The 21433-nt window shown below is 31.4% G+C and overlaps 1 protein-coding gene across 1 annotated transcript in view; it reads left to right on the top strand.

Moving 5' to 3' along the window:
* Positions 1-21088, top strand: part of LOC129219138 (cysteine-rich hydrophobic domain-containing protein 2-like) — a 41504-nt gene extending 20416 nt beyond the window's left edge. The window contains exons 3-6 of the mRNA XM_054853458.1: positions 196-351; positions 496-552; positions 2411-2470; positions 16188-21088. Coding sequence (XP_054709433.1) covers positions 196-351; positions 496-552; positions 2411-2470; positions 16188-16238 — 324 coding nt within the window. The 3' untranslated portion in view covers positions 16239-21088. The remainder of the gene's footprint in view (positions 1-195; positions 352-495; positions 553-2410; positions 2471-16187) is intronic.
* The last annotated feature ends 345 nt before the right edge of the window (positions 21089-21433 follow it).

The following is a 21433-nucleotide window of genomic DNA, read 5'->3' as shown; positions in this document are numbered from 1 at the left end:
ATAGTTTTATAAGTGTTATACATATGACACTTTTCTCAAAATGTGAAAAATCTAAATATTTTGAAGATGTTAATTTTTATAATTGAAAATGTGTAAATAGCTTGATGGTAAGTATAATCAATAGGTTCGTAGCCCTAAAGTAAATTAAATATCTTTGTTTTTTTATTATATGTTTTTTTTTTTTTTTTTTTGAAGGTTGCTCCTGAAGAATATAAAGCCACCATAACAAGAGTTAATTGTGTTCTTCGAAAAACCCTTCCTGTAAATGTTAAATGGTTATTTTGTGGTTGTTTGTGTTGCTGCTGCACATTAGGTTGCTCCTTGTGGCCTGTTGTTTGCCTAAGCAAAAGAGTAAGTGTAATTGATTGGAAATTTCTTATTTTCCCATTTGAAATAAACATTTTTCTTTTCAGCAAGGATGAAGATTTTTGATTTTATTTTTTAAAATTGTTTATTTGTCTTTTGTTCCAATTTGCTGATTAAAATTTTTTACAGACTCGTCATTCTATTGATAAAGTTCTTGAATGGGAAAACAATCATCTATATCACAAAGTAAGATTTTCTGAGAAATTTGTTTAGTATAAGCCGTAATTACAGTGGAATCCGCTTAATTGGCACACCGGCTAATCGGACCAGCTGCTTATTTGGACAAAATATTAAAGAACCAAAACAAATCCCATTACACAAGCCTAATATTATTCTCTTATTGGGACCAAAAATGCGTTTTCTCGAACCAAGGAGCATGAAAAAAATATTGGAATAGAACTAGAAATCACCTGCTTGAGGTGAGTTTCGAGTGTGTCAACAAACTGAAAAGTTAGTGCAATAAAAATTAATTATAGTTCCTGTAACTTCATATTAAAACCAGCAATATTTACTAGGAAAGAATGTTTAACAAAACTTCCACTTCGTTTAGGCAAAATTCCAGCAGAGGTCAAAAAATCCACTGAAATTTCAAATTAATTCAGTTTGGCTGGCATGTACAATAAAATGTATTTTTTTTTTTTTCAAAAAATTCGCTTAGTCCTAAAATTGGCAATTTACATTTCTCTGGACATTTTAATAGCTGATTAGTAATTTTTAGAATTTATTTTTTCAGTCTCGCATTTTCACTTGCTTCTGGTTATTGAATTGAAATGACTGGAATTAATGTAACTAAAACTGCATCAGTTTGAACTCGTTCTTGAACTAGTGTAAAAAGTCTTTCCTTCATTTTGATCTATTTTTCAATGAAAAGAGATTCATAAACAGAAATATTTCTTCTTTTTATGTTCACCATACATGTGGGCCTCACAATAATCATAATAGCATTTAAATGTTTTATGTATAACATGCTCAGTCATGGTACACAGGTGCTGTTGGGACTATCGGATCAGCCGGTTATTAGGACCTAACTGATCCCGTCCCAATGTGGTCCAATTAAACGGAATTGACTGTAGTTACAAAGATTTTATTAGTTGCCTAAAATTTTCTTTTAAATGCAAGTGCTTATAGTCATTATAATCATGAAAGATGTTGTATTTGATCATGACATTTCAAAACAAATTCTATTGTTATATTGGTCTTCACAAATGATATTCCTTCAACATTTTTGTTTTGAATCTGCTGATGAAGTATTGATGCACTAAATTGATTGTCGGTGTTTTTTGAGCCTTTGTGTATTTTCATTATTCTTACATCTATCTACCTATGTACTGCATTATCCAGCATGCCACAAAATTTGGGGGTCACCAGGTTTTCAATAACCCTGGCATGGTCTTTTCCAGCATATGGCAAAAAAGCAAGGTTTAAAAAAAAAAAAAAAAAAAAAAAAAAATTAACCTAGTAAATACATGTCTAACACTCGAAAGATAATGTTAGTCTTGCGTATTATTTAATAATATTCATACTCACGTAATTTTGTTAAAATATTAATTAACAATACTGTTTTTTTTATTCTGGTAAGAGACATTTGATTGATTGCAAATAACTTAAAAAAAAAAAAAAAAAAAAGAAATTAAAATCAAGCTAGCATTTCTAATCCTAAAATTAAAATGTTTTTTGCTATTTTATACAGAATTTAATTAACTACTCCATGAATTAAAAAAATCACCTCTCAAAAAAGAAAAAAAAAACCCTTTAAATTAATTTATAAAGTAAATTATTAAACTATTATGAAGCTATTCTAAAACAGCTGAAGTGTATTTTTTCTGTTCTTTAAAAAAATGTTTTAAAACAATAATTCTAATATGAAGAGAATGTTTCTGGGATCATTGACCGTGGTCTAAGGGAAAAAGAAGAAGGAAAACCAATCCCTTTAAGACCACAACCAATAAACCCGGAAACGTTCTCTCTTCATATTGACGCCGGCCGTGAAAGCCTTAAGCAGTTTTTAACAATTCTAATATTCTCCGTTCATTTTATTTTACAGCTTGGTTTACATTGGAGGTTAAACAAACAATGGTGTGATTCCAATAGTATGATGGAATATGTAAGTAGTATTTATAATAAATTGTGTCTGGTTTAATGTTTATTTTTCATTATTGGTTATATATATATATATATATATATATATATATATATATATATATATATATATATATATATATATGTGTGTGTGTGTGTGTGTATATATATATATGTATATATATATGTGTGTGTGTATATGACAGTGTTGTAGTTAGAATTTTTTTGTGTGTGGGGGGGGGGACTTTTCTTGGGATTTGAAGGAACACACCTAAAGAAAAGATAGTTTTGAACCAATTTATATGACACCTGCATTATTTTTGCAATCAACAACCAAATGCCCCCCTCCCCCTCCAACTACAGCAGTGTAGCAATGTTGGTAATTTAATAGTAACAACCATTTTTTAACAAGTACTACAAAAGTGGTAGATGCTTCAAGTTTTGCAGTTCTTAATATATTCACTCAGCATTGTGTACAAGCAGTTTCCAACAGTGTGGAAGTTGCAGGACACTTGTAGTAGCCTCCTGTTCTGTTGATAGTTTAAATCGAGTAGTCTACTGCCGCAAGAATCTCTGGAACAGTTCTGAAGCAAATGCCACAAAGTTATACCTTTGTCTATGAGTGAAGTCTATGTCGCAAAGACATAAGCCTTTTGTGACTGACTTAATTCCAAAAATGAAGAAACCACTTCCTGGCATTCACTTCAGAACTGTTCCAGATATTCTTGCATCAGTAGACTGCCCTATTCAAACTATCAACAAAACAGATACTGCGGTAAGTGTCCTACGACTTCAACATTGTTGGAAAGGGCTTGTATACAATGCTAGGTGACTATATTGAAGAACTATAACACTTGAAGCACATGTATCAATGTATCATTCTTTTGTTAGATGTAAATAAATAATTGCACTATATTAAATAGCCTGCCTATTTATATATATATTAGGGTGGTCCTTATTTTTGAAGTTATAGATATTTTATGCAACATCCCCTAAATTTGTTCCATTATACAAATAAATAATCCTTGAAAAATTTTAAGTCAATCCATTAATATTTACCCGTGCCAATAGGGCCCCCTTTTTTGAGTTTCAAAGAAAAAATTGGATTTTTTACTCTTACGTTTTATATTCAAAGTAATTTTGAATCCAATCGATGCTGCTACTTACAGACCGACCATTCTCTCACTTTCCTTTTGTAAAATTTTACATGTGACAGAGGGTACATGTACACCAATGGCCTTGGGTCAGGCATATCGCTCTTCTGCGCTCGTTCTAAACCAAGCGGCAGGGAAACATTTCTTTCCTTCAAGATGGACCCAAGGGATTCTAAAGGCCATCAATAAATGGCCTAAGCCATGAATGAATGCTTCTTTGGCAACAGCAAATGGCCTTCTCCAGGCTTTGGGAGTGTAGATGTAAAAAATTTCCTGTGTCTGTAATAGGTGTGACAAATAGGGTCGCTAGGTTTCAATGCTACAAATATAAGTGATGGCAATTACATTTTAATTTTCTGTTCTTTAGTTATAAAAATACTTAAATGTTTAAGAAATTTTTAATTTTTAAAATATGAATTTCGAAAAATTCTCGATTACTCTAACAAAAAATTGTACTATATTTTCAGTATCTAAAATATTAATTTTTAAAAAATTCAAGATCGGAACAATGTAAAATTCTATACTTTAAATTATTGTTCTTCTATTTCAGTACATAGTCCTTTATTATCATCAAATTCTACTTGCGATTCACAAGATTTAGAAACCGAAATGGATATCCAGCCTAACCTGTTGAATCTTTTTTGTACATCTGGCCTACCGCAACGCAAAAAACTTGACAACTATTGATATCTACTCGCCTGTGAGCACTGTTAGAAAAATGCCATATTAGGGATAAAGCAGCTCATGTTCGTATATTAACAGCCTATGTAGATGTAGTAAACGTAAATCCAAATGACCTTGTGATCAACCGTACATCCATTAAGAGAGCAAGAGAAAATCTTGGGGAGGTAAAATCAAATTTCATGAATCTAGATTTAGATTTTGTAGTTACTCACTGGGATACTTCCAGATGTAACTGAAAAAAGAACACCAATAGGCTTATCGTGATAGCTTCAGATCCCAATGTTGAACAGCCACTCGGAATTCCTGAGATACTTTCAGGCACTGGACTTGAAATTTCTTCAGTTGTGTATGATATCTTAGATGATGGCTCTTTATTACAAGCCCTTGTATCAAACACTACAACTGTTCAAGCTGTAGTGTTTGATACAAGGGCTTGCAATACCAGCCGTATAAATTGTGCATGCAATTTTTAGAGTAAAAACTGAACGACGATATATTACATTTGGATTGCCATCATCATGCACTTGAAATCCTACCGCACAGTGTGTCTTTAAAGAAGTTCTTGCCTTTCTTAGTTGTAGACCTGATGTTCCATTATTTAAGCGCTTCAAAATTTTGTTGAAAAATCTCCATCATTCAGAATTTAAAATGTTTCAATCAAGGTCGCATAGCACTTAAAATCTAAAAGATCATGTTGATGACAGATTATTGTTCGTAAAAAGCAGAACTGAGAAAGATCTTTCCCTTTAAGATTATACAGAGAATTCTCATAACTTGTAATAATATTTCCTGGTGAAGGCCCTCTTAGAGGGAAATGTTTTCGGCACCCTGGAGCTTATCCTTGAGCCAGATGGATGGCAAAAGTAATTTATTGTTTGAAAATTTATATATTTAGGAAACAATTTAAATTGACCTTACATGAAGTGAAAGAAATTAAATGCAGTTTTACAGTTAAATGCTGTATGAAGATATGGTTTTCCGCTACTAACCTAATCGAGGCTCCTTTAAATAATATAATGCGTCTAAAAAACTAGCAATGTACAAAATGATGACAACGATGCAGCAGAAGCAGCGATCGGACAATTCATAAATCATTTATGGTATTTAGGGGATGAACTAGTAGCTTTGTCCATATTGGATGAAGGAATTTACTTTGAAGATAGGGGAAGACTACTTTAAAAAACACTTGCTGATAAGGAAGACGTGTCTGATGACTGTATAAAAAATTTCAGATAACAATAGATGATTAGGAATACTTTCTTAGTAAAGATCTTCCTCTTTATAGAATCAATTAGAAGTCAATAAAAGTGTTTGATAAGTTACAAATACCAAAAGATTTTTTCCTATTTGATCCTGATTCAAGGCAAAATGAAGGAAGATTCTTAAATGGAATAGGGATTGTTAAAATGCTGAAAGTTGTGAGTGATACAACTGAAAGAGGAGCACAATCAATCGAAGAATTTCACAACTAATTTACCAAATATGAGTCACAAAAGCAATTTATTTTACAGACAGTCCAAGTCTATCGGGAAAAAAAATGCACACAATCCATATACATTGATAAAAGCGTACGATTAAGGTAAAGTTTCTAAAGCATTATTTCATTCTTATTCAATGTAAAATCTTTAGATCATGTAAAGTAATTAAAAAGATTAATTTTAGTGCTACCTTTCTGTAAAAATATTTTTCAAACCTAGGAGAAACAATGTACTGGGGCTAAAGTAAAAACTCGAAGATTTGTGGGAAAATTATCAAAAGTGTTTAAGTTCAACATCCTAGGGGCACGTGTTATTATTGACCGATCAAGTTCAAATTTTGCACACATTACTTTTTATCATAGTGTCACTCCTTTTGAATTCTGAAAAAAATATTTTCCCATATAAATAAGGATCACCTTAATATGTATATATACATACATACATACTATATCACAAAAGGTTTTGGGACACTTCCAAAAATTAACATTTTTAAGGATTTCTCAAGAAATAAGAGACCAATTGCTTTGAAACTTTTGTTACATAAAAAGTATGCTCCAGCTGTTATTTTCCAATAAAAGTTATAACACCCTTGTGTTTTGGGGATCAGTAACAAATTGATGAAAACAAAAATGTTTTTTTTGATCATCATTCATCGTAAATAGCTGATAATAAGCTGAAAATTTCAGAAATTATTTAACTTCCTTTTGTACAATTGTTTTATATACTTTCAAGAAAGTAGGGTCAGGTGGGGTGGAATGGATGTAAAAACAGGTATTTTTGAAATGATTATCAAACTATTCAAATTCTATATCCAACAATCAAAAAACCTTAACTGAGTTTTTTCATTTCAACAATGCATTTCACTTATCCATAGTTAGTATTACTGTAATAATTTTATTATTTATTGAAAAAGCTATTTCAAAGTCTGTTTTTATACTCATTCCACCCCATGGGGGGGGGGATTAAATGGGTAATATTGTTTTAAATTAAATTTCAGAATGAAAACATGAATTTATTATTTTTTCATAAAAACATATTAATATAAGGGTAAAAATCTAATGAACAATGCAGTCTGTAATTTCACTGCACTTAAAGGTATAACATAGGTGTCGGAACGGGGGGAGCTGAGGGAGCTTGAGCTTCCCCTGGAATATTTCAGACCGGCTTAGCTCCCCCGGAAAATTCTTGCACTGCTGCTTTTTGCCGTACATTGTTTACCTCAAACCTGATTTCAAAAATGTGATCCGCCTTTTTTGGGAATTTCGGAATTTCTACCCTATGAGCAACAAAAGCAGTGAGCAGATGGAGTGGTCAGTGCACTTGAATTCACCTTCACCTTTTTTTTCACTGTTTAAACACTCTTGATTGCCGAAATGCGGGAAAGTGGACTCTACTCCGCAGCCTGCGAAAATCAGTACCAGTCAGAGGCGTAGCATAACCCTTTTTTTTGAGGGGGGGGGGGGGCACCAGAGCCATCACCAAGAAGGGTTTTGCTACCCCCCCCCCCCCCGATCAGTTTTTCAGAAATGGCGTCACCAATTTCATATTAGTAATGAAAAAAAAAAAGCAGAAAGGAAACCTTTACGATTTTAAGAACATGTAATCGAAATAAGTGAACAAATGTAATAAAAGTATCGAAAAGAGTTTTTTCTGCAAAATTTGAAAGCAAATGCAATCTCCGAATATTATTTAGGAACATCCAAGCAAGGTTATGCATTATGATTTACCTCTGAGGGACCGCTGAAACGAACGTTTCGAACATTTTTTTACGAAAAGAAAGTATTCAGTGTTTAGTACAAATCTATGACAAGCGTCAGTCAAGTCTTTTTTTCTTTTCTTTTTTTTTATTTTTTTGTAAAAATATCATCATGAAAATAGTGATTAAGTAGAGAAAAATATATGTGCCACCAAAATACATTTTAATTAGAGAAAAAGTTGAAACAGAGTAAGACAAGATTTAAAAATGTCATGACTAGTCACACCACTACTAGTGTGCTAGTTCTAAGTGTTTAAATACAAAAGGCGAAATTAAACGAACATTTTATTGCGATGTTCTGGAGACATGACATCTAAAACAAAAGAAAGTGTAAAAACTAAGATAAGTCTGAACTACCAAAAAATTCAAAATGTTTTTTTATTGACGGGGGCCGCAAACGCTTGTATTTCAAACAAATAAAAATATAAGGCTAGAAATTGAAAATTTCATTATGGAAAAACCAAACCACTCAAATACTTTTGGAAATGAATAGCACCTGAGAGCGAAGACATATTGGCTTGGTTGGATAAAGCAGCGTGCTAATGAGGAAAAGGGTGAGAGTTCAAATCTAGGCCGAAAAATATCGTTTTACTGGGTTTTTGTTTTTCAGCAGAATTTTAATCCAAGTTTCCACTAATATGCAAAATTCTAAGCTGTATATCTGTTGTTGTTAAAATTAGGAAACAAAACATTGATTTTAAGAGGGTAAATCGAAGTTTGACTTTGCAGAAGGATAAATTTCAATTTATTTTGCTGCTTTACTACGCATTGCTTTAATCTATAGCATCTTGAGGTTGCATTGAAATCAGAAAATTCTTCCTTTGAACTCGAATGCTTCGCGTGGGTCAACTAGTCATCTAAAATTGCGTTTCTGGAATTTCACTATCGGAAAATTGCTGAAGACGGATCCCGAACCTCTCCTCCCAGTAACATAGCCAACTATCATCTAAAACTGCGTTTTGACAACTAACTTCGAAAATTTTATTAATGAGCTTCAGCCCCTCCACCTCCGCCAATATAATTTAAAATAATCTTAAATTTCGTTTAAGGTCTTACCTTTCAAATAATTACTAGAGTAAAGCACCCAAAAACTCACCCCTAACATCATTAAAAGTCAAATAAAATTGTTTTTGGAGCTCCAATTTGGAAACATTTCCAGTCTTCATAACGATATCAAAGATGGCACACAGCTGCGTTTCTTAGATTGTTCATTTTCGACAAATCTCTGGGAGGGGGGCCTCGGATTTCTCCTCTAATTAACATCTCCGAATAATGTCTAAAACTGCGTTTTCAGAACAGCAATTTTGAAAAATTTCCAGAAAGAACCCTAAAATACCAACCTCCTTAACGTAATTAGAGAAAAAATATAAAATTTTTCAAGTTTCAATTTCGAAAAATGCCGAGGAAAACGCTCCCAGGCCACTTTTCCACCCTAGCATTAACAAAGATCACCTAGAATACATTTTTAAGACCACACAAATTAGAAAAAACATCCTATTTTTGATTTTGGGCTAATTTCTTTATAATTCTGGAACAAAAGATTAAGTGTCTAGCAAGCTGGGGGTGATAAGTCAGTTTGGCATTTAAATATGAATAGCATGGGTGCTCCAGACATAACTAAAAAAGATTGCAAATGTTGTTTGTACTTGTTCAAATAATTTCAACTTTCCAAAAACTTATCCCATTTTAAGTTATCTGACCCCTCAGATTATACTTTACAAAGTTACAATTATTCTTGTTTTTTTTTTTTCTTTTTTGTTTTCTAAATTACGGTTTTTTCGTCACTTACAGATATATTTTCATGACAAAATTGTTATTTTTCATCTACTATTGCAGAAAAAAAACCCCAACAATATTATTATATTAATATTTCATAGTTTCTATCAAAGACTTTTACAAAAACTTATCTGAACAATATAATATATAATAAACACTTCATTTTAACACATTTCCAACGTTCTGTTTCTCCGCCCTCCTGTTTCATCTATTCGCCTTTTTTTATAGTTCTCAGAAAATAAGAAATTCTTCTAAATGCTACGCTGTCGAAGCCTCCTCTTTCCTCCAAAATTATTACAGAACACGTCAAAATTTGTTTTCAAGGCTCCGATTCCCTGAAAATTACCGGAAGAGAGTCCCTGGATATCTTGCCATCCAACAACATGGGCGATTATGTAATGTTCCGTTTTTGGGACTTCAATTTAAAAAAAAATTGCTGGGCCCCTAACGCCAACAAATATCATCTACAGTTGCGTGTTTTAGCGATTACAATTTCGAAAAAGTTAGCGAGAAGAAACCTCTGAACCTTTTCTGATAACACCATTGAAAAACACTCTCTAGTAGGACTTCAAGTTTAAAAGTTTCCAAAGTAGAGCCCTAGTACAGTCTTTTCCTCTGACATCATTGAAGGTTGTCTACAATTACATTTAAGACTTCAAAATCGAAATATTGGGAGGGAGATGTAAATCGATTCGAAAAATCGATCGAGGACAATCCTTCGAGTCATATTTTCACTAAAGTCAACAAATATGGTATACAATCACGTTTTTAAGACATTAATTTCGAAAAATTTTCAGGGAAGGTATTCAAAACTTTTCTCCCCTTAACATTACCAAAGATCGCCTAAAAATTCGTTTTTAGAACAAGAATTCTGAAAAATTTCCGGGGGAGGATCCCCGAAACTCCTCTATTTCTATGTGCTCATCATCGAGTACTGACTGACCTTCTTTCAAAACCAGAAGTTTTATCACCTTATTCTCTCCAAAAACAATTGATACAAGATAAAAAAGAGATGGAAGCTTCGAAGCTAATTTCATAAGTAGAAAAAAAAATTTAAGTCCCCCCCCCACCAATTATTTTAAGGGGCCACCGCTTCTGCCCCTTACATACCAGACACTTCTCATAGTGTGTCCCAGCTCCCCCTACTTCTACAAAGTTCGTACGCCTCTGAGGTATAATGTCCACAATTAGTGAGAACTGGCTGACTTAGGTTTGAGATGATCTGTTCTTCGTCAATCTCCCATTTTGCATTATTGAGGAAAGTGAAAAAATTTCCCATCAAAGATTTCTTAAGAATTTTTACAACATAAGCACAAGTATATAAGGATTCTAGAACTTTTGCAATAAAATACTTTTTAAATTTCTGAATACTGTATTCAACTCGCACCCAATCTCCTGTAGATATTGTGTTTGAACATTAGCTTAGTGGAATGGGAGTTTGATCAGACTGGTTTTCAATTTATTTAGTCAGCTATGGCATTATCTAGTGGTTGCATGGTATGACTTGTATTAGGAGGTAGGCAAATGATAATTCCATTATCGATAGCATGCTTTACGGTTTCATAGATTAACTGGCTTGCATGTCTTTTCAAATGCCCTGCAAAAAGTTTGAACCATTCTTTAAAGATTGTGTCTTTCACCCAACCAAATTTTTTGCAACCATAAGCAACTCCATAACATAAGGATTTCAGAATAGAAAACTTTTGTTAAAATGAACAACTTACATCAGAGAATAACTGTTAACGAGAAAAAATATTAATTCCACAGCCTATGTCATAAGCCGAATATTATACCCATTCCACCCCACTTAAAAAATTGTAACATATTTCTTAAAATCTATGGAATTTTTCTTTTCTGATTTTTTCAGTTGACAAAGGAGTCTTCCTTTAATGAAAATAACATAAATAGAATGCTATCTAAATTCAAACAAAATCCTGAAAACTAAGTTTCAACGATATCAATTAATTTTGATTTTTACAATATGACTTACTAGAAGGCTGCCACTAAACTAACTGTTTCCATTCAGTTTTTTCTTGAACCACAATAAAGTCCAACTATTGTTAATAACCTGAGTGTTTTTATTTTAAAAAATATATTTTTCTTTTCTGTAACTCCAAATATTAATAAACTACCCATTCCACCCCTCCTGACCCTATCACTGATATTCACCAAGATATAAGCATTTCTTTCAAAACTACAAATTGTATTTGAAGGTTTTTGGCTCAAAACACATTAGGTTTTCCATCAAAGCTTACAAAAGTTTCAGAAAACTTGACAGCATAGAAAAGAAGTACAATACTAAAATTTGAAATTGAAATTTTGAAAATTTGATAAAATATGAACATTTAAAGCAATTAAATTTTTCTCTATGCATGTACTAAAGATAGCAATTTATAACTTATAATCTAAAACCCAACTAGATTTCTCAACTCATAATAAAATTCCAGTTGAATATCTTAAAAATTCAGAAAGATATCAGCTACCTAATGAGCCAAATTTGACTCACTCTTTGATAGGCAAAGAATCGTGAGAGGTCGTTCACAAGTTTACATCATTTGCTTCCATTCTTTCAGTGTGATTCATGATAAAAACAGATTATTTGTGAACGATTCCTCCCGATTCGTTGCCTATCCAAGAGTTAGTCAAATTTAGCTTATTGGATTGCTGATTACTTTCTGAATTTTCAAGATATTGAACTGCCATTTTATTAGAAGTTGAGGAATCTTGTTGGGTTTTAGATTATGAAAGTTATAAATTGCTATCTTTTGCATATGCCCAGTGAAAAATTAAATACTTTAAATGTCTATATTTTATCAAATTTTCAACATTTTAAATTTTAGTATTGTACTTCTTTTGTATGGTGTCAAGTTTTTTAAAAATTTGGTAGCTTTGTTGAAAAAATTTGCGTGTTATGAGCTGGAAAAAAAAACAAAAAAAAACAAGAACCTATGTACAATTACATGAGCCAAAAATGTAAAATGATTGTGCATAGTAAGTTAACTAATTTCTGAAATTTACTGCTTATTCTCAGCTATTTATGATGAGTGAGGATCAAAAAACAATTTTGTTTTCCTCAATTTGTAACAGATCCTCGAAACGCAAGGGTAATATAACTTTTATTGGAAAATGACAGCTAGAGCATACTTTTTATGGTAATAAAGTAACAAAGCAATTAGTCTCTTGTTGCTTAAGAAATCCTTAAAAATTTGAATTTTTGAAAATCCCAATGCTTTTAATCATATAGTGTACATATGGAGGACCAGTAACTTCGTTCTGTAAATTCCAAAAAGAAAACTAGAATGTTTGGTTAGTGATTAGATATGTTCATTTACTCTGCAGCACTTTTTTACTTCCTTTTTCATTGTGAAGGAAGTATTGCATTTGCGAAAATTTTCTTCACTTAACTATCGGCCTATATTTTCTGTTTTTTTCGGATGGACCTCACTTTCATATGTGCTTAAGAACCTATGGACACTAGGGCTGGGCGATGTAGGAATTTCTACATCGTGATGCTTTGCCAACCTAACATCACGATGTTACAATGCATCGCAATGTAAGGTAAACACCAGTACTGGCCAGTGCTTAGTAGTGCTTCAGTAGTGGCCACTTCAAGGTTTATATTTGAAAAAATAGGATTCCAGGTTTCCCAATAGATTCAAATGTTCAGGAGGTAATACCTCTTGTATGTTTGATGCACTTTTGAATCCCTTGAGAGACCTGGAATCCTCTTTTTCTCAAATATAAACCTTGAAGTGGCTACTACTGAAACACTGGCCACTACTGGTGTGTTTACCTTAAATTCTTTTTTTTTTTTCTTTTTCAATTTTTATAAAAGATTTAGTATAGCTGCTTGTTTAAATCTTACAAAATATATCGTCGACTCAGAGCAACAGTACGACATTTTAGTGTTATTCCTGGGATTAGTTGTCTTAGTGTTGCTCTGATGCGACGATAACCCAGAAGAAAAAATATAAATACTACAAACAGATTTTAGCACCAGCAAGGAATTGTCAAAAGAAAAAAAAAAGAAAAATAAACTAGCATTGGAAGTGCAAGATAGAGTGCAGGTAGTCTACATTATGACTACGGTATCACTCAAACCGGCGTCTTACAGTATTTTTCTGCCTTTTACATTACAAATAAGGCCTCGTTTTTAGTCTTCAAACCAGATGGTAACTTTTGCAATTTGAATTTATTTTGAATTAAACATTCAAAATAATAGTAAGGTAACGTTACCAGTAACAGACAGTCATAAGTTTAGATTTAAACAATAAGAATTTTAGGCGGGTAAAACTGATATTGTTGTGACTATAAATATGGTGCAACCTTTTAGTGTTATCAAAATGGATTTTATGAGTCAGTTGGTATTTACAAGGCAGTGGTGGAAGGTTATGAAAAGCAATCACGAGGTCTGCCGTTGTTTCATGTTTATTTAAATAAGGTTTTAGATCTAAAAATAAAGAACTTTTGCACAGAGAAAAGTGGAATTATGTCCGTTACCCATCCTCTCCTCATCCTATCTGTTATTGGGTATCATCAGAATTGTTGGTTTCTTTACTAGGGGTCGAACCTTTTTCGAAGGTGAGCAAATAAAAATAGAATTGACTAATTTAGAGGATCCAGAAGCAGCCAAACGTTACATGAGATGTAGTTGCATGAAAGAAAGATAGTTTAAAAATTCTAAATCCATTTAAACGCTCAGAAAATTGATTTAACCTGAGAGCGATGTCTGAAGCCTGTCTGTTACTGGTGCCATCACCCTAAATGGTTCCCTTTTAAAAAGTGTTGTTTTAGAAAAAAGATTTTTTATAATATATTTCATATTCATATTAAACTCTTTTCAATTTTATGTATTGTTTTCTTTATTTTTGCATTTTTACATTAAATTTCAGAAAGTCGAGACACATTGAGTAAAAATGACAACAACATGCATAAAGTACAAATAGAGCAATTAAATAGAGTTAAAAACTCAGCAAACAGCTGTTTCGGGCTGTCATATGCAAGCCCCTTCTTCAGTGCAAAAAAGAACGAAAGGTCCACAAAATGTAGACCGAACGACAAATGAACAAAAAATGGAAGGAAGCAATTTTTGTTCATTTGTCGTTCGGTCTACATTTTGTGGACTTTTCGTTCTTCTTTTTTGCACTGATGAAAGGGCTTGCATATGACAGCCCCGAAACAGCTGTTTGCTGAGTTTTTAATTCTATTTATTGCTCTATTTGCACTTTATGCATGTTGTTGTCATTTTTACTCATTTATAGTACAAAGTTTTTGACTGCTTTTTTACAATATAGACACATTATTTAAAACTATATATCCTCACCTCAGTGCAACAATAAGATATCTTAGTGTTATTTCCTGGGATTAGATATCTTACTGTTGCTATGGGGCGAAAATATAGCCAGAGGCCTGCGCAGAAATTTTGGGACCCATCACAAATGACTTTTCTAGGCCCCCTCCCTATTGTTTCCCCCTATATTTCATGCCTAGTTTTGAAAATATTGGGCCCTCTTCAGACTCGGTCCCGGGCCAAGAGATGTCCCTTCTCCCCCTATACACACCGTTATATATAAAAAGTAAAAGGTGTAGGGTAGTAGTTTAGTTTACAAAGCTTCAATAGTCCAGCTTTTTATCATAAGCCCAGGTAATCCATCAAAACCCATGTTAGAAAAAAAAAAAAAAAAAACTGGTATTTTCAAATCCTGACACTTATATAAAACAAAATAAATAAAAAAATAAAATGAAATATATCAACAAAAGCTACTTAAAAGCAGAAGTATTTACATACTTTGAAACCAAAGTGCAAAATTTAAAGGTGAATTATTTCGAAGGCCACCCCAGAATTCTTGTGTTTTTAATTTACAAGTACCAAAATTCAGATAAGAAAAACATTTGAATTGTTGGCTGTAACTTGATTGGCATGCATTCAAAGTGGCCATTATTAGAGATATAGCTTTTAATAATGCTTCATAGATTGTCATTAGTGGTTATTCTTCTCCAATAGCCATTCAGAATATTTCTTTTCCAGAGAAAGTAGTGAGGTTTTTTTTTCTACTTAGAAAAATGCAGCACGTGAAAACTAATTTTTTTTTTGAGGAGGGGAGCAAGAGGTTTCTTAGACCACCACTTTTGACTATGCATGCACCTGTTTTATCCCAATTCTGGGTGCATATATCACTTCAGAGTTTGGGAAGGAATCATGTTCGTCTAGGTCAGTTTCACATTTGTTTGTTTTTAGGTTTTTTACGCTATTTATTTTTGTTTGTTTTCTTATGATATGCAGGAAAATGTTCAAAGAATATTGAATCAAGGCAACAAATAAAGTGTATTTTTTTTTTGGTACTTAAATTTTCTCCTAATTACATTATCTTTTAAGTTTCTTCTTTATTTATGATACACTAGCAGTACCAGCATGGCATTGCCAGTGCTAAGAATTTAAAGAAAATCCCTTGAATAAATAAAAATCTGAAATATGTTATTGAAAGATGCTAGTTTTTTCAGAGTTGACAAAATTAAAATATAAAAATAGTTACATTTTATTCAAGTTAATCTTTTACCATTAGTTTTCATGATTTATCATACTTTAAAACCAAACCCGCCCAATTCCTTTCAATGATTGTCTCCAAATTCGAATAACCATTTCATCCATCTCGTTGTTGCAAGTTGTCTTATATGTCTCTTAGCAATGAGAAAGAAGATAAGGCATTCGAATCATAAATATTGAGTAATATTAAAGATATTATAACATATTCTGTATGGTTTTTGAATCTTTTTTTGCATACATTTTTCCCATTGACTAAAGGTTAAGGAGCTTCATAACTTCTTTATTCATATTTTGTTTTTAAAAAATATTTTAATACTAAAAGTCATTAAAGTGAAATTGTTTTATTTTAGGTGTTACTTATAGAGTTCATTCCAAAAATGCCTATTCACCAGCCTGACTAGCCAAACATAATATGATGCAAAATTTCAATGGTTTTTCAGTTTCAAGCCTGCCTTACTTTCTAACCAATCTGTTTCAATTTTTTTATGCAATGAAAACTTTAAGTTCAATAAGAAAAAATGATGCGAGTGGACATCTAATCTCATGAATAGATCTAATGAAATGCTTTTTAATTAAATGTATGATTTTTCTCTGTAAAATGTTTTGTTATGTTTTTTTGTTGATTTGTGTTTTTGTATTTTAAGTATTTGTCATGTTTTGTCATCTTACATACTGTAAACCACCTTACAGTGATTCATTACCTATAATATTTATTTTCTGGTTTTTAGCTCATTCATTGCATATTTATTTGTAATACAGGGTGTCCGAAAAGTCCTTGATGCATTTTAAAAATTTATTGAAAAGCAAAAAATTGTCTTATGAATATGTGGTTTGCGCTATAATACTACACAGAGTGAAGAATGTTTTAAGACATTGTAAAAAGAATGAAAAAAAGAAAAACCATGGGTGATCACTGTATCGTCACAGTAAGAAAAACAAACATCATGTGAGGTATTTAATCATCTTGTTAAACAGAAATCATTGCCTATCCTACTAAAGTTCAATGTGTTTGCCATGTATGTTGCTGAAACCACATTTAAATGGTACTCCAGTTCATCCCTGTCCACAAACGGTACACACGATGAACTCTGGTAATGAAAGTTATTACTTTCTGCTTAATTAAATGATTAAACACATTACCGTATTTTTTTTGCATATTATCTGCGGATTATCTGTTTGAAAAGGCAAAGTTTATGAGGTGTGGATTATACGCTGCCGCCGATTATCTGTGATTTTTTTTTCTCTTAACACCAATGCATCAAACTTCAATATTTACAGTAGGATTCACCAATAGAGACCGTACGCCGACTGAATGTTGTTTATTTTACGTTGCTTGAATGTTCCTCTTCGTGATTCAGGTCATGTAAAATAAGCAAGAATACAGTAAATTAGGAAGCCATTTGCACAAGATTAGACTGTTTGATCCTTTGTCTTGACTCTGTTTTTCAAGTAATTGGCATTCTATAATCATAATATCAAGAAGAAATCATTATATTTTAGTGTATATTTCAGATTAATTTTGATTATGCCTTCAAAGTAATTACCTTTTCATGTTTTTACTTTAGTTACTCAAATGGTATGTTAAGTTCAAACTTTATTTTTTTACATCGTATTATCCGCGGATTATATGAAGCTTATTTTTCTTCAGGCCGATTTTAGGACCTGCGGATTATACGCTACCCGCAGATAATGCACAGGAAAATACAGTACATTTGTTTTTCTTATTGTAACAATAAATCAGTTACTTATAATTACACTTAGTTTTTTTTCTTTCTTTTTTTTTTCATTTTTTTTTTATTAATTATGTCATAAAAAGTTCTTGAACCTGTGAAGTATTATGGGGCAAAACTGCTTATTCACATGCTACAATTTGGTACTTTTCTATTAATTTTGAAAATGTGTTAAGGACTTTTCAGACACCCTGTATTTCTTTTCTATACTCCATTGCTTTTAAAATGGAATTTTTCATTTTTTATTAAGGTCATGTCAAAATAACTGTAATAGTTCATGATTTTGTTTTCAAAAACTTTCAACTACCACTAACTTGACATTTTCAAAATGGTGTACAATTGCTTAGTAAGTTTTTAAATTGTCCTAGATTCTTTATTACTCTTTATTGAAAAGAATTGTTGATGTTTTATTTGTTTTGTCAATACTATTAGCAAGTTAATGATTTTATCTTACAAAAGGTCTGTGAACCTTATAAAAAATGACCCTTCCTTCCCTTTTTAAATATTTTTTATCAGCAATGATTAATTAAATATTTGATTATTCTTGTATTATTTTCTAAAATCCTGCACAAAAATGTTACTATTAGTTTTCTTCTTTGTGTTTATTGTTTTGAAATAACTAAGGTCAACTGTATGTTTCTCTGACATCAAGTCAATCTATTTCTCTGGCAAAGAGATTTCTGTTTCTTGGTGGTTCTTTAACACTATCTTGTGTAGATATATATGCATATAGAGAGAGCGCAAAAATTCACTTGAAACATATTAATGGGGTGTAGTGTTTCAAAGGTTCACTTACTTTAAAATGAAGTTAAAATATGTAAATTGTAAGCATTAATGCAAAATAAAATTTAGGAATTTAGAGTTGTGCAAGGAAAGTTCTTAGTAGTGTCATTTTATATTTCTCATTTTAATTTGGTGCTTAAAAAAACAACAACAACAACAAAAAAATCTTACATGCATAACGCTACCTGATATATTTGTTTTCCTAATTTAAATTGACAAACCTTTGCTTTTTTTTTGCATTTTTTAGGTGACAGTTTTCCATTGACTCTATCGTTTTTCTAGACCTATTAATTTATGTCAGCACAAGTTCCAGGAAAAATGATTGCAGTTAAGCTGGTAGCGTTAAAAATGTAATTTTTAGAGCTAGAGTTTTCGCTGAACATTTATCTATTTTCAAAACTACTGTATTAGTTTAAGAAATCTAATGTTAAGAGCATTTTGAAAAGGCAGTCATCCTGAGGATAAATAACCTTTTGTTCAGCTTTCATGATCCGATTTTTTTTTTAAAATATCTTTCCGAAGTTTTGACTTATTTTGTTGAAATATAAATTTGGCCATCCATTAATAAAACTTGGCCCTTGGCTATTTGATTTCACTAAGTTTTGGAAATCGATAATGTGATCTGAGCTATGTAGAAAACATGTTGTTTCTGAGTATGGGAGTGAATAAAATATGCTTTTTAAATTGATTTGTATTATTTTGAATATAATGCAGAACCTGCACTAGAAATTATGGGTCTTTGCAAATATAAGTTGACCTACCACAACTCAACACTTAAATTTGCTCTTTGAATTTTTGTCATGTATGTTTATTTATGTTTTTATTTGTTTAAGTAGTATACATACAATCTTCACAAAGTATTCATTAAAAAAATCCATTTTTAAGATCAACTAAGTAATTAAGATATTTTTGTAGTGCTTGTCAGAGGTTTTTACTGTTGGAGAGAATATCCTTGACCCCCTATACTAAACATCTTTGATGCTTTATTAATGTGTAATGGCTTTAAATAGGAAGTTATGATTTTTCAGCACTCTTCTTATTCCACTTTATTGTTACATAATTTATCATTTCTTGTTTCAGTCATTTATTGTGGCATTCATTGCTTTGAGTTCAAATTATGTATTTCAAATTAAATGTCTTTTTAATGAAAAGTTGTTCTTATCGCAAAGATTAGTTGTTAATGTCACCAAAAAAGTTTTTTAATGGCCTATGAAAGTGTTTATTCGTGTAAACATGCTGTGACATTTGTATATGGAGTTGTTCTGTCAATATTGTGTGTTTTTTTTTTTTTTTTTTGTTTGTTTGATCGTGGATGAAATTCACTTACATTGGTTTGCTCAATTATTTTTTTCTTTTTCAATAAATCCATCAAGTTCCCTTGATCTTAAACATGGATGTAGTAATTCCATTGAATACATGAAGGTATATTGATTCTTCTGAAATTTTCTGCTTTAGGAAAAACATTTACCTGTTTGTTGTAGTTTTTGAATTTTTTCAATGTGAATGATTACTTGTAAAAAAATTCTTGATAATGGTTACTTGGCTCTAAACTTGACGCCAACCTTTAAAACCGAGCATTGAAGCAATTTTTATGCCTGTTGAAACTAGTACAACACATCTAGTCGAAGCTGATATGTACAGTTTTGTTGATCCAGCTAATGTGTGTATACATTCTATACTCTCTAAAATACATGCATTTTTATATATGTATAAATACTAAAATACTCAACTTATATGTATACATATATTTGTTGTATATTTTTATATAAAACCTTCTTTGTAATCACTGTCATGAAGTGCATTGTGTAGTTAAAATTATATTTAACAATGAATGTTTCTTTTTATGTATGTGTGCCTGTGTGCATTTATATTTATGTGTATATATATATACACACATACACACATATGCGTATGTTTGAATGTGATTATGTGGAAATGAGCATGTGTGAAAAGTTCCATGCTTGTTATTTTCATAGGCACTGTAGCATGTAGTGTTATTTTAATTCATATAGATGCAAAGATATTTTTAATACACATCATTTATGAAAAATTATATGGGTTGTGTTTTAATTTATTTTATGTAGCACAGGTAAAAATATGAAGTTCAACTATTTTTAATCGATTCATATGCATTCACTTTGCAAATAATATTTTTAAGTCTTATGTTTAACAATTCGGGTTATATATATTATACATATAAACTATCTGGTTTCATAAGAAAAAGAATGATATTGGAAGCTGTGTGACATGTTTTCAAGTTTTGCACATGGCAACACAAAAATGAGAATTTCTGGTCTGAAATATGTATTTTCATCACTAGTGCAGGGAGAATGGACTTCTAAAAGAATTCTTTTGATCAAACCTCCTTAAGTGTATTTATATACTGTATTGGGATTGACAGTATGTTAAAACAAAAGCATTTGGGAATGTTTTACCACCCCACCTGCCGTCGCTGCGTTACTTATTTTTATTAATGCAAAAATTTTTAATAATTGAAGCATTAATAAAAAGGAAAATCAGATTGATTCTTTTTTTTACCGATTCGGCTTATGTTTAACGTTCCTATTTTGCAACTGTTTGAACCATGTGCATTCAATTTATCTTGAAATGGGTAACATGTGTTTTTAGTATCATAGCGGGGTAAGAAAATGGGTAAATAAATCACCACAGAAGACTTTAAAATGTTATTTGGAAAGTAAGTATGCATAAAGAAAAATAAAACACATAACCAAAAAAAATGTAAAACCAGATTAACTTAGCCTAGAGGTAAAATATCTATATATAAGTGTAGACATTACAAAAAATATCTTATGTGTTGAAGTTTGATCTGTTATCTGTCATCCTTTGCAAATCCACACACATGCATATGTAATGTATATGTGTTTGAGCCTTTAAAAGTACGGTCAACCCTCGTTTATCGCGGGTAATCCATTTTAGCCTCTACCGTAGTTAGTGAATATTCACAAAGTAGGTTTCTTTATTTATAAAGCGAATGCTTTCATTGTTAGAGCATATAAAATGTATTTATGACCTTTTAAATGCGTTGTTTAAAATAATTTGAGCCCAATGCATATAAAATAACA

Source organism: Uloborus diversus, chromosome 3, assembly GCF_026930045.1.
Source record: "Uloborus diversus isolate 005 chromosome 3, Udiv.v.3.1, whole genome shotgun sequence".
In the NCBI taxonomy this organism is placed as follows: domain Eukaryota; kingdom Metazoa; phylum Arthropoda; class Arachnida; order Araneae; family Uloboridae; genus Uloborus; species Uloborus diversus.
The sequence above is the reverse complement of the archived record's forward strand: the minus strand, read 5'-3'. Positions and strand labels throughout refer to the sequence as shown.